The 13,986-nt window shown below is 40.5% G+C and overlaps 1 protein-coding gene across 1 annotated transcript; it reads left to right on the top strand.

Annotated features, from left to right (window-relative positions):
- Positions 1–979: 979 nt before the first annotated feature.
- On the top strand, positions 980–13,395 carry LOC131246833 (purple acid phosphatase 15). Its single transcript, XM_058247257.1, has 7 exons — positions 980–1,300; positions 2,943–3,134; positions 4,067–4,400; positions 4,838–5,055; positions 6,273–6,463; positions 12,626–12,910; positions 13,232–13,395. The coding sequence occupies exons 1-7, from the start codon at positions 1,036–1,038 to the stop codon at positions 13,385–13,387; spliced, it is 1,641 nt and encodes a 546-aa protein (XP_058103240.1). The 5' UTR covers positions 980–1,035; the 3' UTR covers positions 13,388–13,395.
- The last annotated feature ends 591 nt before the right edge of the window (positions 13,396–13,986 follow it).

The following is a 13,986-nucleotide window of genomic DNA, read 5'->3' as shown; positions in this document are numbered from 1 at the left end:
ATCACTGTGAGCACCATAGTCAGGGGTCCCACCCATCTCGGTGGATAGGCGTCTCACGTAATCCGCTCCCCATTCGCAACGCATTATCCCGCGATACGAAACGAAAATCCGATGAATTATCCTCCTTTTGCTAACTGAGATTTTCCTTTTCCCGGGAAAAAGGATACAATGCTGAGATTCGAAAAAATCCTTGGAACCCTCCCACTGGAAACTCGCCTATTCGAGCCGACTAAGTAATGATCTAAACTGTTCATCTAAAATATATTACAATATATTGTCAGAATTAAAAGTCTCTCACTATGAAGTGATCTTTATCGTCCACTCAAAGGTAAGTTAAGAACTGCTTTTTTGAACCGTCGTAATTGGTCACATTTTATTGTTGAAAGAGTATATTTTTACTTAGGATTTTTTAGCATGGGCCATGAAATGTAAGAAATTTTAGATTAACGGTCTGGATAATAACTTGGTAGTGCTGAAAGAGGGGAGAAGATTGAGCGAGCCTCAGTCGGGGTTCCTGCTAGCAAACTTCCTCATTACACTTTAACGGTCAAGACACGAGAATCATACGAATATTCCCTCGCTTGCCTCGTAATATATGCTTTTGTTTTGCATCAGTCGCGACTGAGCATATGTCGCCGATCGCTTGTCTAAGATGCGGAGTGTTCTAATGATCGGAACTGTACATTTTCTAAATCTACGTAATGCAGGCCATCTTAGCAAACTTAAGCTGAAAGTATGATCATGACCGTCGATATCTGCTGATGAAGTTGGAAAAATGAAAGGGAGGTTTTCAATGGCTATCATTCATCGAAGCTTGATTATAATACAATTTCTTTTATGGTAGTAAAAGATTATGAACGCTTCAAATAATCGGACCATCTAAGCATGTGGGTCCCAGTGGTTGGCGACATATAATTGACAAAACATCGCGACGGAGGAAAAACGAACTCCTATTTATTTGTTCATCCGTTTCCTGAGCGTCTCTCCAGTCTATGAAATCAGTCCATCTCCCAACACCAAAGAAAAACGAAGAAAATGAACTCGATTTTGTTCTTTTTTGCCCTAATCTGTCTGTTATTATCCGTCAACCTCGTAGCTTTTGGTGGTCGGATTCCGACGACGCTCGATGGGCCGTTCGAACCGGCAACCATCCCGTTCGACAACGCGCTCCGCGGCAATGCAATCGATCTGCCAGCGACTGATCCTCGGGTCGTGAGACGTGTCAAGGGCTTTGAACCGGAGCAGATCTCAGTTTCTTTGTCTGCGACGCACGATGCTGTCTGGATCTCTTGGATCACAGGTCTGTTGATTTCTTTCCCCTGTTTTTCTTTGGTTGAGTTGGCGCTTTGGTGAATTTTCGTTGAATATTGAGTTGATGGAATGAACTGAATTGAATTGAAATGAAATTGGTTGGGTTTTGAATTCTGTTATCGTGGAAGCAGTAGTTGTGAGATCCGTATGTGATCTTTTGAGTTTGGATAGTGAATTGAGTTTTTCCTTTGAATTCTGTGCTCTTTTTTAGTGGGAATTGTGTTTTGAGATTTCCTTGAATTTGAACTTTGGGGTGGATTTTCATTTGAATCTTGATTTATGATCTTTTGAGTTTTGATCGTGAATTGGGATTTTCTTGAATGATACTTCTTTCTGAATTCTGTTCTCTTTCTAGTTTGAATTATGTTACGAGATTTTCCTAAATTTGAACTCTCTCTCTCTCTCTCTCTCTCTCTCCCAAAAAAAAAGTTTTTCTACTACAGTTGCAGAGGTAGTTCAGTTCAAACTGTGGATCGTAGGTCTACTCTAGATGTGGTGTAGGATCAAAATCAGATTGATTGGAAGGCTGTAACCTCATATTGGTGGACAATATCTTTTCTTTTTGTTGAATTCCACTGGACTATTTCTCATTTTAACCATCCGTTTGGTGGCCACAAATTAGTCAGCATCATCTGGCCTGTGTAATGTTTGTGTTTTGATCCATCTGTGGTGGGACCAAGTTCGTGGAGGCTGCACGTGCCAATGTAGAACACTATACTCTACCAGGGTATCAAGTAATTCATACAGATTTTATCATATGCTCTTTGAAAAACAGGATATATGTCCCAATTGTTTGTTGATTTAGACGGTTCATAAAGTCGATTCCACCACTTTCCAAAAATTGCATGATTTGGACAATATGTTCCATTGGTGGAAATTTTTGCAGTACATCAGTAATCTTTGCTAATTTTCCTTTCTTACATCCATCTATATGTCGCCAGTTGGACGGTTAAGATGCCTGATCCGTGAGAGTAAGACCATGTCCATTCACAGAAGGTCCACTCATGAATGGGTCAAATCATGAACTATTTTAATAATGATAAAGAAATTTGATGAACTATTTGTCCAATGTGTCCAATTGTTTTTTCACGCCGTAAGGGATCATTAAGTCCCATGTGTGCAAATATTAGATTTGCTCTTCAAATGCTCATTTGTGGCAGTTTGATATGAAGCTAATAGAAATCTCAGTTAGAGGTTCTCTTTTTTTCTTTGGGCGCTGACCAGAGTGTTAGTAGATACCATGGAAGTCTTTCAACTTGTCTTTCTTGATTAAGGTTTGCAGGTTGTCCAGATTTGTGTAGTTGATGGAGTAAACAAGGAATTCGAACTTTATAGGAAGAAAAAGCTTGATCAGTGTAGTGCTGTTTTGTATTTTTTTTTTCCCTCTTTTTCCAGTCTATTCCAATTAAACTCAATAGCATTTGGTAGATCTAAAGAACTCGATCGATTTGAATTTTTTTTCCTTACTCCTCTGATCGAGGATTTGGGTGCTTTGCATGATCGAAACCCATCAATGATACTGATCCTTTGGATGCTTCTTCAGGGGTTTTAAATTAACGAAGCTTCATTGTTCTTTTTTACTTTCTTTTTTGCTACTCTGTTTGAGGATTTGGCTTAATGTTGAATTGCAGGTGAGTTCCAAATTGGGGAAAACATAAAGCCGTTGAACCCTAAAACTGTAGCGAGCTTTGTTCGGTATGGAATGCTAAGATATCCGCTGCTTCATGAAGCTACTGGTTATTCACTTGTTTACAATCAGCTTTATCCATTTGAAGGCCTACAGAACTACACTTCTGGGATCATACACCATGTTCGTCTGACAGGTATTCTTCTTTCATATGTGTTTAGAGAGAGGATTTGTGTATGTTGGTACATGCATGCGTTTGCTGGTTGCAGCAGTGCTGATTTACTGGAAATAAATGGAGACTAATTATACCAAACCCCAGTGAGGATACGAAAACTATCCTTATGCCTCAAGTTTGTGTAAGTGGGCCCATAGTATGTTGATCTAGACCATTGATGTGATGGGCCTCAAAGTGGACACGAGATTACCCAAGAGTTTCCCAGACTGGAAAACCGAATCTTTTCAATATTTGACATTTTGAACATGGATCATCATTGTACTCTCTTCTTAACCATCTATTTTCAGGCCAACTTTCAAATGGTTGGGATTGTTTTATCAAGGGGATTTTGGCATCCCCAGTCCACTTTATGACCCTTCAAATCAATGGTCTGGATTACCTAGCCATGGGCCCAACTTGCAGATATTTAAATCCCAACAAATTGCACATATCCATGCCTTGAGCTATCATATAATTCTCTCCTCCTTATTTGTTGGATGGATTACTGACTCATTCCTAGTCTCCCTTATGAATCATTTTAAATGAGAAAAATGGTCCACTATTTTACTCCCAAACTAACTCATTGGTTCAATTATGGAATAATTTCAGTGTGTACAAGTGGGGCCCATTGTTCAGTGATCCAAACCATTTATACTATGGACCACACTTTGTTCTGCAACATGGAATTGCTTCTCTTTCCTTTTCTCAAGAATAACTTTCAAGATTGCACAGCGTTATGTTCTGAAACTAGCTGAGCAAATGCCCACAACTCAAGTTTTTCTCCATCTGACTTGCATTTGGGTTTGATGCCTTCAAGTTTCCTGTGAAAAAAGTGCCGACGACAATTTCAGTTCATTAACTCCCTCATGTTGTGAATTTTTGGCAATTACCAATCTCTGTTATTTCATCTGTAGGTCTGAAACCTGACTCACAATATTATTACCGGTGTGGAGATCCTTCAATACCCGCCATGAGCTCGATCCTTGCTTTCAAGACCATGCCGTTATCGGGTCCTCGGAGCTACCCAAAACGAATTGCTATGGTTGGAGATCTAGGTCTTACGTACAACACCACTTCCACAGTTGAACATATGAGAAGCAACAAACCTGATCTGATTTTGTTGGTTGGCGACGTGACTTATGCAAACCTGTACCTCACGAATGGAAGCGGGTCTGATTGCTATTCATGCTCATTTTCCAATACCCCCATACATGAAACGTACCAACCTCGCTGGGATTATTGGGGAAGGTGAAAATCCAGCCTTTATTATTTACTCAAATGTTTTTCCCCCCTTTCAATATGTGGTGACAGAAAATGGAATACTAGCGTTCATGCATATTAGTCGATGCATGGGTCGATTCAATGGCCATTTCTCAATTAAAATGACTGTTTGCAGTTCGATATGCTTGCGAATTTGCATATTGTGTTAGTTCTATAACATAAATTTATGTTGTTTTTTAAAGGAGAATTTTCTTGAAAGGCATCAAATAGAAAGGTTTTATTTCAGATTTCAATACCATTTCCCAAGAATGAGTTTGAAGATATGTTTGGATAAGCTGGAGTTTGCATGTAAACATTTTGAAAAATAAAAATAAAAATCCATTTAAGTAGCTCACTTGTCTATGAGTGGCCAAGTGATTGACCAATATTTGATATGTGATGATTGTTGGATGTGGGTTTTGTAGGTATATGCAGCCTTTGGTGTCAGAAGTTCCAATAATGGTGGTAGAAGGGAACCATGAGATAGAACTACAGAAGGGGAACCGAACTTTTGATGCTTACAGCTCTAGATTTGCATTCCCGTCTGAAGAAAGTGGATCCTCTTCTACATTTTACTACTCCTTTAATGCAGGTGGGATACATTTCATCATGCTTGGAGCCTACATTGATTATAACAAAACAGGTACATTTGCTTTGTCAATGCCCTTCATTTCCTTTATATCTTTTGACCCTACATCTCTCTATGATCCAGAGATTCTCATATTATCTCAATGTCTTTGCTGTAATTTCTGAAAGGTTTGAATATATGTCTATATGTGTCTACTTATCTCTTGAATTACCAAGAGAAGACCTGTTCAACAGTGATTACCTTTCTCAAAAAGATTAAAGTTATTGGGGCATATACTTCATTGAAGTTCTACAAAGTGCCATCCCCACTGTACAGGTGGCAAGTATGTTTGATGATCATGCTGTCGATCTGGTGGGCCACAATTCAAGTGGGCTATGGACCAGCTTGGTAGAAATTGGACAATTCTAACCACATCTGTTTATTGTGAGTTGGCCTGTTTAATATGACTTTTGTCACTTTCTTGAGTAACCATTCTTTTAGGGCCACTCCAAACTTCTATCCCCTTGTGTTATTTATTGGATATCCACTGTCAATGTGGTGACCCACCAAATCTACTATCTTGATCATCGTAAAAAATTACCATGTGAACAACAGAGATGTTTGGGTGCCATGTTGCATGAACATCATAATAGAATTCCTCTTTCACGAATGGCTATGCAATTGAACAAGCACAACAGGCCTTCATATCTTAGATATTTCCTCAACTGTTTGGCTTTCTATATAGATTTTGCAACTAACACTTTGGCAATACCCAAAAGAATATAATGTCACACCATCTTAAAAGGGTTTATTCCAAGCTTCTACCACATGTTAAAATGCCTTTACCGTGGCCCGTCTATCCTACTCATGTTTCAAAAACCCGAAAACTCGATGTTCAGCTGGGTTGGGTTGACTCGAAGACTTGACCTGACTTGACTCAATATTTAATTAGAATAAATCGAAAATCTGAGGATTGGTAATAGATATTTAAAATAGCTAGATCTTGTATAAGTAATATAATGTAACTCAAGATAACAACGCTACTGTTATCCTGTTAGTCTTTTGGTGAGTGAACTGGTTCAAGCCAAGGCCAAGTCGTGTCAAGTCGACCTGATCTAGGAGTCGGCTCGAAATCTCGCTCAGTCCAGTTATATCTGCAGAGTTTCGAGTGATGGCGGGAAGTTTCAGAACTATAATCCCACTTAATGTGAATTCAATTCATGGCGATTTTTGTCCCATTAACTGTAGCTTACCGTCCAAAGTAATACTCTTCTTATCTTACCACATTGTAGGCAACCAATACAAGTGGCTGGAGAGAGACTTGGCTAATGTTGACAGATCAGTGACTCCATGGTTGGTAGCTACTTGGCACCCACCTTGGTACAGCTCGTACAAAGCCCATTACAGAGAAGCAGAATGCATGCGGGTGGAAATGGAAGAACTTCTCTACTCTTATGGTGTCAATATCATCTTCAATGGGCATGTAAGTGTACTAGTTGTAGAGTTTTTACACATTCCGTTAGGACGCATGCAGGGAATATCCTAGTTGTCCATTAGTTGGGCCCCACTTTATGGATTGGAAAATAGGATAGAACAATCATTTGGTGGGCGTACGAAGCAAATTGATGGCTGATGGCCTTGTTTGTCAGCCATTCACTTGTTTGGTGCATTGTAGCCCGCCTGATGAGTGTACCAGCCTGAATTTTGGGCCAAACCCACATGACGGGTTGCATGGATGTTCCACATTTGTACCATGTTAGCAATTTGCATAGGTGTGTATGGGGGCTGGACAGCATATGGGTATGGAATTGGCAAACGTTCTGGTAGTACCTGTCATTTTATTTATTTTACTTAGCATGTACCTTCCACCAGTTTTTGACGGAAGCGGCTTTCCTAGGCTGCTGCTTACAGGGAGCCCCTGCAGGCTGAAGCTCTGTGTGGCCCACCAGATCAGGCGGGCCACACAACAGGAAATAGTGGCGATGGAAATGCCCCTCATTGAGACATTCCCAGGGCTCACTGGGATTTTTATATGCCATCCAAAACGAGGTCGGTACTAGTTGGTGCTGTGTGCCCCACCATGATTTATGTGTTTTATCCACGCTGTCCATCCATTTTTGCCAGCTTATTTTAGGAGGCATGAGCCCAAAAAAGAGGTAGATCCAAATCTTAGGTGGACCACACTGTTGGGATTTGTGTTGCGAAATCACACAGATCTAGATCTATGATAGCAATCCAATAATGTCAAGCAATCACAAGAGAACACAGATTTAATGTGGAAAACCCTTGCGGGAAAAAACCACGGCACAAAGCGACAGAAATCCATTATGAAACAGAAATTACAAGAGAGAGAACTTACCTGATTCGAACAACCTCGAATCTCACCCTTGCTACACCCTTTGATAACCCTAAAACCCTTTTAGGAACCCCTGGAAAACTTTTAGAAAGCTTTATAATACTTTAGAATAGCCCTAGAGACCCCTATTTATAGTTTAGGAAACTCCACTTATGCACCTAATTCGGAAAAGTCCGGAAATCGCCTCAAATTTACGCAGTCCGCGTAGAATTTGCATAACTTCGACCGGTCGAGCATCACGGACACCAAAAAAACCGAACTTGCTGGACTTTGAGTCGAACAGGCCTCGATCGGTCGAGTGGACCCTTGACTGGTCGAACGATCCGCTCGACCGGTCGAGTAGCGGACTGAAGACTTCTGATAACAATCTCCACTAAGTCTTCAATCTTCAACCATGTAGCTTCTAGACCTATTCTCTTATCTCTGCATCACATCATAGATTTAATCAACGCTTCTCGTGTACACTCCGTCCTTCTTTTACGCCATCGCCAAGTCCAGAAAAATTGCACAGAACTTGAACTTCTCTGTAGGAATGACTTTGGTGAGCATGTCTGCTGGATTCATGCTGGTGTGAATCTTTTTCAGAGTTACGCCTCTTTCCTCAAGCACTTGTCGGATAAAGTGGTGACGAACATCAATGTGTTTAGTATGTGAGTGATAAACAGAATTTTTAGCCAAATTGATAGTGCTTTCGCTATCACAGTTAACCCGCACGGCCTCCTAATGAAGTCCCAACTGATTTATCATGCCTCTGAGCCAAACACTTTCTTTAAACGCTTCCGTCACTGCCATATATTCTACTTCGGTCGTGGAAAGAGCCACCACGGACTGAAGCTTCGACATCCAACTGATTGATCCATCCGATAGTACAAACGAGTATCCTGAAGTAGACTTCCTGGAATTTATATTACCTGCATAGTCAAAATCCACATACCCTACCAACTTTGTCCCTGTTTTCTTAAAAGTTAAGACGTAGTCTTTCGTACCTCGAATGTATCGAAGTAGTCATTTCACCGCTTCTCAATATTGTTTGTCGGGGTTTGAAATGTATCTGCTCACAACACCGACTGCCTGTGAAATATCTGGTCTTATACAGACTATGACATACATTAAACTGTCAACCGCATTCGAATAAGGCACATAAGACATAACTTGCTTTTCCTCATTTGATTTAGGACATTGTTCTGAGGAAAGCTTGAAGTGAGCCGCATGAGGAATGCTCACCGGCTTTGCTTGGTCCATCACATATTTGATCAACACCTTTTCAAGGTATTCTGCCTGTGATAACTAAAACTTGCTCTTCTTCCTGTCTCTATGAATATCTATGCCGAGAACCCTCTTTACAGCCCCCAGATCTTTCATCTCGAATGTCCCTGATAACTAAGTCTTCAGTACGTTAATTTCAGCCATATCATGACAGTCGATCAACATATCATCAATATACAGTACTAAGATGATAAATTTTTCATCACTCAGTGTCTTGTGATAGACATAGTGATTGTATTCACTCCGAGTAAATTTCTGACTCACCATGAAAGAATCCAATTTTTTATATCACTGCCTAAGCGATTGTTTCAGGCCGTATAACGACCTCATTAACCTACAAACCTTTTTCTCTGCCATTTTAACTTCGTAGCCCTCTCGTTGCTTCATGTAGATCTGCTCTTCTAATTCCCTATGCAAGAATGCAGTTTTCACATCCATCTATTCCAGCTCGAGATCGTATTGGGCAACCAGCGCTAACACGAATCTAATAGATACTTGCTTAACCACCGGCGTGAATATCTCTGTGAAGTCGATTAATTCTCTCTGAGCATAACTCTTCGTTACCAACCTTGCTTTATATCTATCATGTTTTCTTTTGAATAACCACTTGTATCCGATCGCTTTTCGGCCCACATGAAGCTCCGCTAGCTCCCATGTGTGATTTTTGTGCAACGAATCCATCTCATCGTCCATAGTCGCCTTTCACTTTTCTGCATCAGGCTCATCAAGAGCCTCCTGAATAGTAGACGGGTCCCCCTCATCTGTAATGAGAGCATATGCAATATTAGAGTCATCCATATATTTTGCCGGTAACCTACAATCACGCGGTGGGTTCCTTCTCACAGGTGACTGCTCCTTCTAATCCTGTACCTTTGTCTGCACATCTGTCTCTGCCTGAGCATCATCTGAGTCAATCTAGACGTATATGATCAACCTTTCTGGTTCCTTTTGCTCCTCTTGATCATTCTTGCGGAATAGAGAGCTTTCATCGAATCTGACGTCACGACTAGTGATGACCTTGTGTGTGATCTTGTCGAATAACTTGTAACCTTTCACACTAATGTTATAGCCAACAAAGATGTACTTTTTGGCTCTATGATATAACTTATCTCTTTCAATTGACGGTACATGAGAGTAAGTTTCACAACTAAATATGCGTAGATTTGAGTAGTCAATTTTCTGACCACTCCATACTTCCTCTGGAATTTTACATTCAATTGTCGTTGAAGGAGATCGGTTCACCAAATAACAAGTCGTGTTAACGGCCTCTATCCATAGGTCCTTGCCCAACGCAGCATTACTTAACATATATCTGGCCCTATTTAGGAGAATCCGATTCATTCGCTCAGCCACACTGTTTTGCTTGGCATATGGTGCACTGTGTTGTGTCTGATGATCCCTTCATCCTTGTAATACTCATTAAACTCAGTGGAAGTAAATTCTCCACTATTATCAGTCCTTAAAACCTTTATTTTTCGCCTTAACTGTTTTTCCACCATTGCCTTTCATTGTTTAAATATGGTGAAAACTTCGAATTTACGTTTCATGAAGTAAACCCAAACTTTCCTGGAGTAATCGTCAATGAATGAAACAAACCATAAACTTCTGGCGATAACCCCCATACATCAGAGTGCACATAATCAAGCACTCCCCTACAAACTTATTTTTCAGATTTAAAAGACAATCTAGATTGTTTAACATATATACAATGCTCGCATATATCTAAATCAGAATTTTTAAAAACTGGAATCAAACATCGATAAGAAAGTACCTTCATGCCCCGCTCACTCATGTGGCCCAGACGAGCATGCCACATACGTAGAGACGTGGAGTCTGCAATAGCTGTTGTCGCTCCACCTGCTGAAGTGCTCCCAATAAACCTGTAGAGGTTTTCGTGCCTCTGCGGTGTCCCTTTTGAAACTTTAAGGATACCATCAATACCTATGAACTTGCACCCTATAGCCTCGAGTGCACCGAGAGAAATCAGACTTTTCTTCATATGAAGAACGTGCCTGATGTCAGTCAAGGTACGGTTCATCCCATCAAACATCTTGATGCTCACCGTACCAATAGCCACAACATTATAGGCATTGTCATTGCCCATAAAAACCTGTCCACCATCGCATTCCTTGTAACTGGTAAACCAATTTCGATGAGGAGTCATGTAATAAGATGCTCCTGTGTCAAGTATCCACTCATCTTTATGATTGTCGTGTAAGTGACCAATCATGGAAACAGACAAAACATCATCAGCACTTGATTCTTCATCAGATGTGACCACATTGGCCTCCTTGGAAGAAGCCGCTGAATTTTCTTTCTTCGTTTTAGGATTTTTATAATCTTTCTTCATGTGTCTAGATAACCCACAATTCCAACACTTTAATTTTTCTTTGCCCTTGCCCTTGAATTTGGATCTAGGTTTTGAAGACCCCGTACCTTGCTCAGAATCTCTGCTCCTCGTAATTAGTGCTTCGGAAGATGCCCCCATGTAACCGTTTAACTTTCTCATAGCCTTCCCTTGAAGGGCCGAGATAACGGTGTCAAGACTTAAGTTTTATTTGTGGTGCACATCGTGTCCCTGAAAGACTCATATGATGCAGGAAGAGAATTCAACAATATACATGCTTGTTCCTCATCTTTGACCACTTCCTCCATATCCAGCAATTTGCACATCAATTTATTAAAGTTGCTGATGTGGGCTTCTAAATCTCCACCCTCTACCATATTTAAGGTATAACATTGTAGCTTTAAGTGTAAGCGATTTTCAGAGGACTTCTTTAAATAAATGTTCTCTAATTTCGCCCACAAACTAGTTGCAGTTTTCTCCCTCAAAACATTATAGAGAACCTCATCCGTGAGACATAAACGGATAAAGGCTAAAGCATTACTATCAAGGTTTTCCTATTTATCATCTTTCATGGTAGATTTCTGCTTCTCGAGAACCTTAATCTCACCTTGCTTGGTTAACAGGCTAATCATCTTAACCTTCCATAACTCAAAATTATTTTTGCCTGAGTACTTCTCAATATCAAACTTGTCGTTTCCAATTATTACTATTCCTGCAAATTCAGATCTGTGCCTCGACGATTGTTTTGATACCACTTGTTGGGGATTTGTGTTGCGAAAGCGCACAGATCTAGATAACCCTTTGATAACCCTAAAACCCTTTTAGGAATTATTGGAAAACTTTTAGAAAGCTTTAGAATAGCCCTAGGGACCTATATTTATAGTTTAAGAAACTCCACTTACGCACCTAGCCAGGAAAAGTCTGAAAACCGCCTCAAATTTACGCAGTTCGCGCAGGATCTACATAACCTCGACTAGTCGAAGGAGGGCCTCGACTGGTCGAGCAACCCGCTCGACCGGTCGAGCCTGACCCTCGACTGGTCAAGCATCACAGACACCAAAAAAACCGAGCTCACTGGACTTTGAGTTGAGCGGGCGTCGACCGGTCGAGCAGCGGACTGAAGACTTCTGACAACACACACCACAGGAAACAGCATTGAATGAACGCCCGCCATTAAAAACTTTACAGGGCCCACTGTAATGTTTCTTTGCCATCCAACCTGTTGATAAGGTCTCACATAGACCTGGATGAAGGGAAACCATAAATATCAGCTAGATCCAACACTTTTGTGGCCCCCACAAAGTTCTTAATGGTGGGCGTTCAATCACCCCTGTTTCATGAGGTGTTGTTCCCTGAGATTTGGATCTGCCTCATTTTTTAGCTCATGCCCTAAAATGATCTGGCAAAATGGATGGACGGCGTGGATAAGACAAACACGAACATCATGCTGAGGGGCCATAGAATACCAACCTTGGTATTGGAGGGTCAATATATTAGGCGTTGGGCCCCACATATTAGGAATATCCCAACCCAGATGAACCATATAATGCATGTAAGCTCCTTTTTCTTGCACGCAGATGTAAGACGTAGGTAGGCCTTTTTTTCTTTTTTGTATTAGCGATCTGAAACCTGTGATGTTAGAGTATTTTACTCATTGTGACTGAATTATCTATCAGGTTCATGCCTATGAAAGATCAAACCGTGTGTATAACTATACATTGGATCCCTGCGGTCCTGTCTACATCACGGTTGGAGATGGTGGCAATCGAGAAAAGATGGCGATTTCGCATGCAGACGATCCAGGCAACTGCCCAGAACCGTCCAGCACACCTGATAGTTATATGGGTGGTTTCTGCGCTTCCAACTTTACGTCGGGCCCAGCAGCAGGTAAGTTCTGCTGGGATCGCCAACCTGATTTCAGCGCATTCAGAGAGAGTAGCTTCGGCCATGGAATTTTGGAGGTACTCTCTCTCTCTCTCTCTCTAGTTTCAAGGTTTATGCTATAGCCGTTGAGAATTAAAATTTAGACTGTAATGGCCATTGTTGCAACCTCAAAACATTCTAGAACCCAAAAAACTTATAAAATCTTCTCATGCATAGCTATAATTGGACTCCATTAATCAGGACACTCTATCCAGATGACCCAATGTCAGATACCGTTGGGAACTCTCCGAAACTGTCATAAGCTGTCCTAACGTCTGTTTGTAGAAGCCATGTTTCATATGAAATGTTTTAGCTGTGATTGATGCTGATATCGATGTAAAATATTGGGTAATTTGCAGATGATGAATGAGACATATGCATTGTGGACATGGCACAGGAACCAGGACATGTACAACAGCTCAGGGGACCAGATTTACATTGTGAGGCAACCCGACAAGTGCCCCACCCAACCAAAGGTGGTTAACAAACCTATGAAATTGCATTTCTTAATTTGATTTTTTTTTTTTTTTTAAATTACTTGAAATATGCTGCGGCTGCTGTTGTACTATTAGAAGAGATTAGCTGGCGTTATCTTTAGGACCCATGATAATCATCGTTATCATCCACTGAAGGAAACCTAGGGGAAAAAAAAACAGGATTTTTCTGAGGAAACATAGGAATGAATCTCAAGTGGGGTGTTTTTCTATTGCACCCCAGTATGTGGAATGAACATCAACACTGTGTATTTGATGGGTCCCCTTTAAATTATGGGATATCCCAAAAATAAGCCGTATATAGAACTCAGGCGGGCCATACCATCTAAAATCATGTGAAGACATGCCTAAAAGATATGAGAGATGTTACATATATATATATATATATATATATTCATTAGTTTTGTATGCGATAAACGTTTAATATTTAAAAGATATGAGTGATGTTTTAAATAAAGTCAGTAGTATTTTTGGAATTGAAAATGTCATTATTGTCCAATCTATATATAGTTTAGATTTCAATAGTAAAAAGCCTGCCTTGGCTATAACTTGTAGCCCGTGATAATAAGGAGATTGTGCAACAAAGGCTATGCTGGCCCACTCAAACAACTTACGAAATT

The sequence above is a fragment of the Magnolia sinica genome, chromosome 5 (assembly GCF_029962835.1).
Source record: "Magnolia sinica isolate HGM2019 chromosome 5, MsV1, whole genome shotgun sequence".
Classification (NCBI taxonomy): Eukaryota; Viridiplantae; Streptophyta; class Magnoliopsida; order Magnoliales; family Magnoliaceae; genus Magnolia; species Magnolia sinica.
This window is presented reverse-complemented; position numbering and strand designations above follow the sequence as displayed.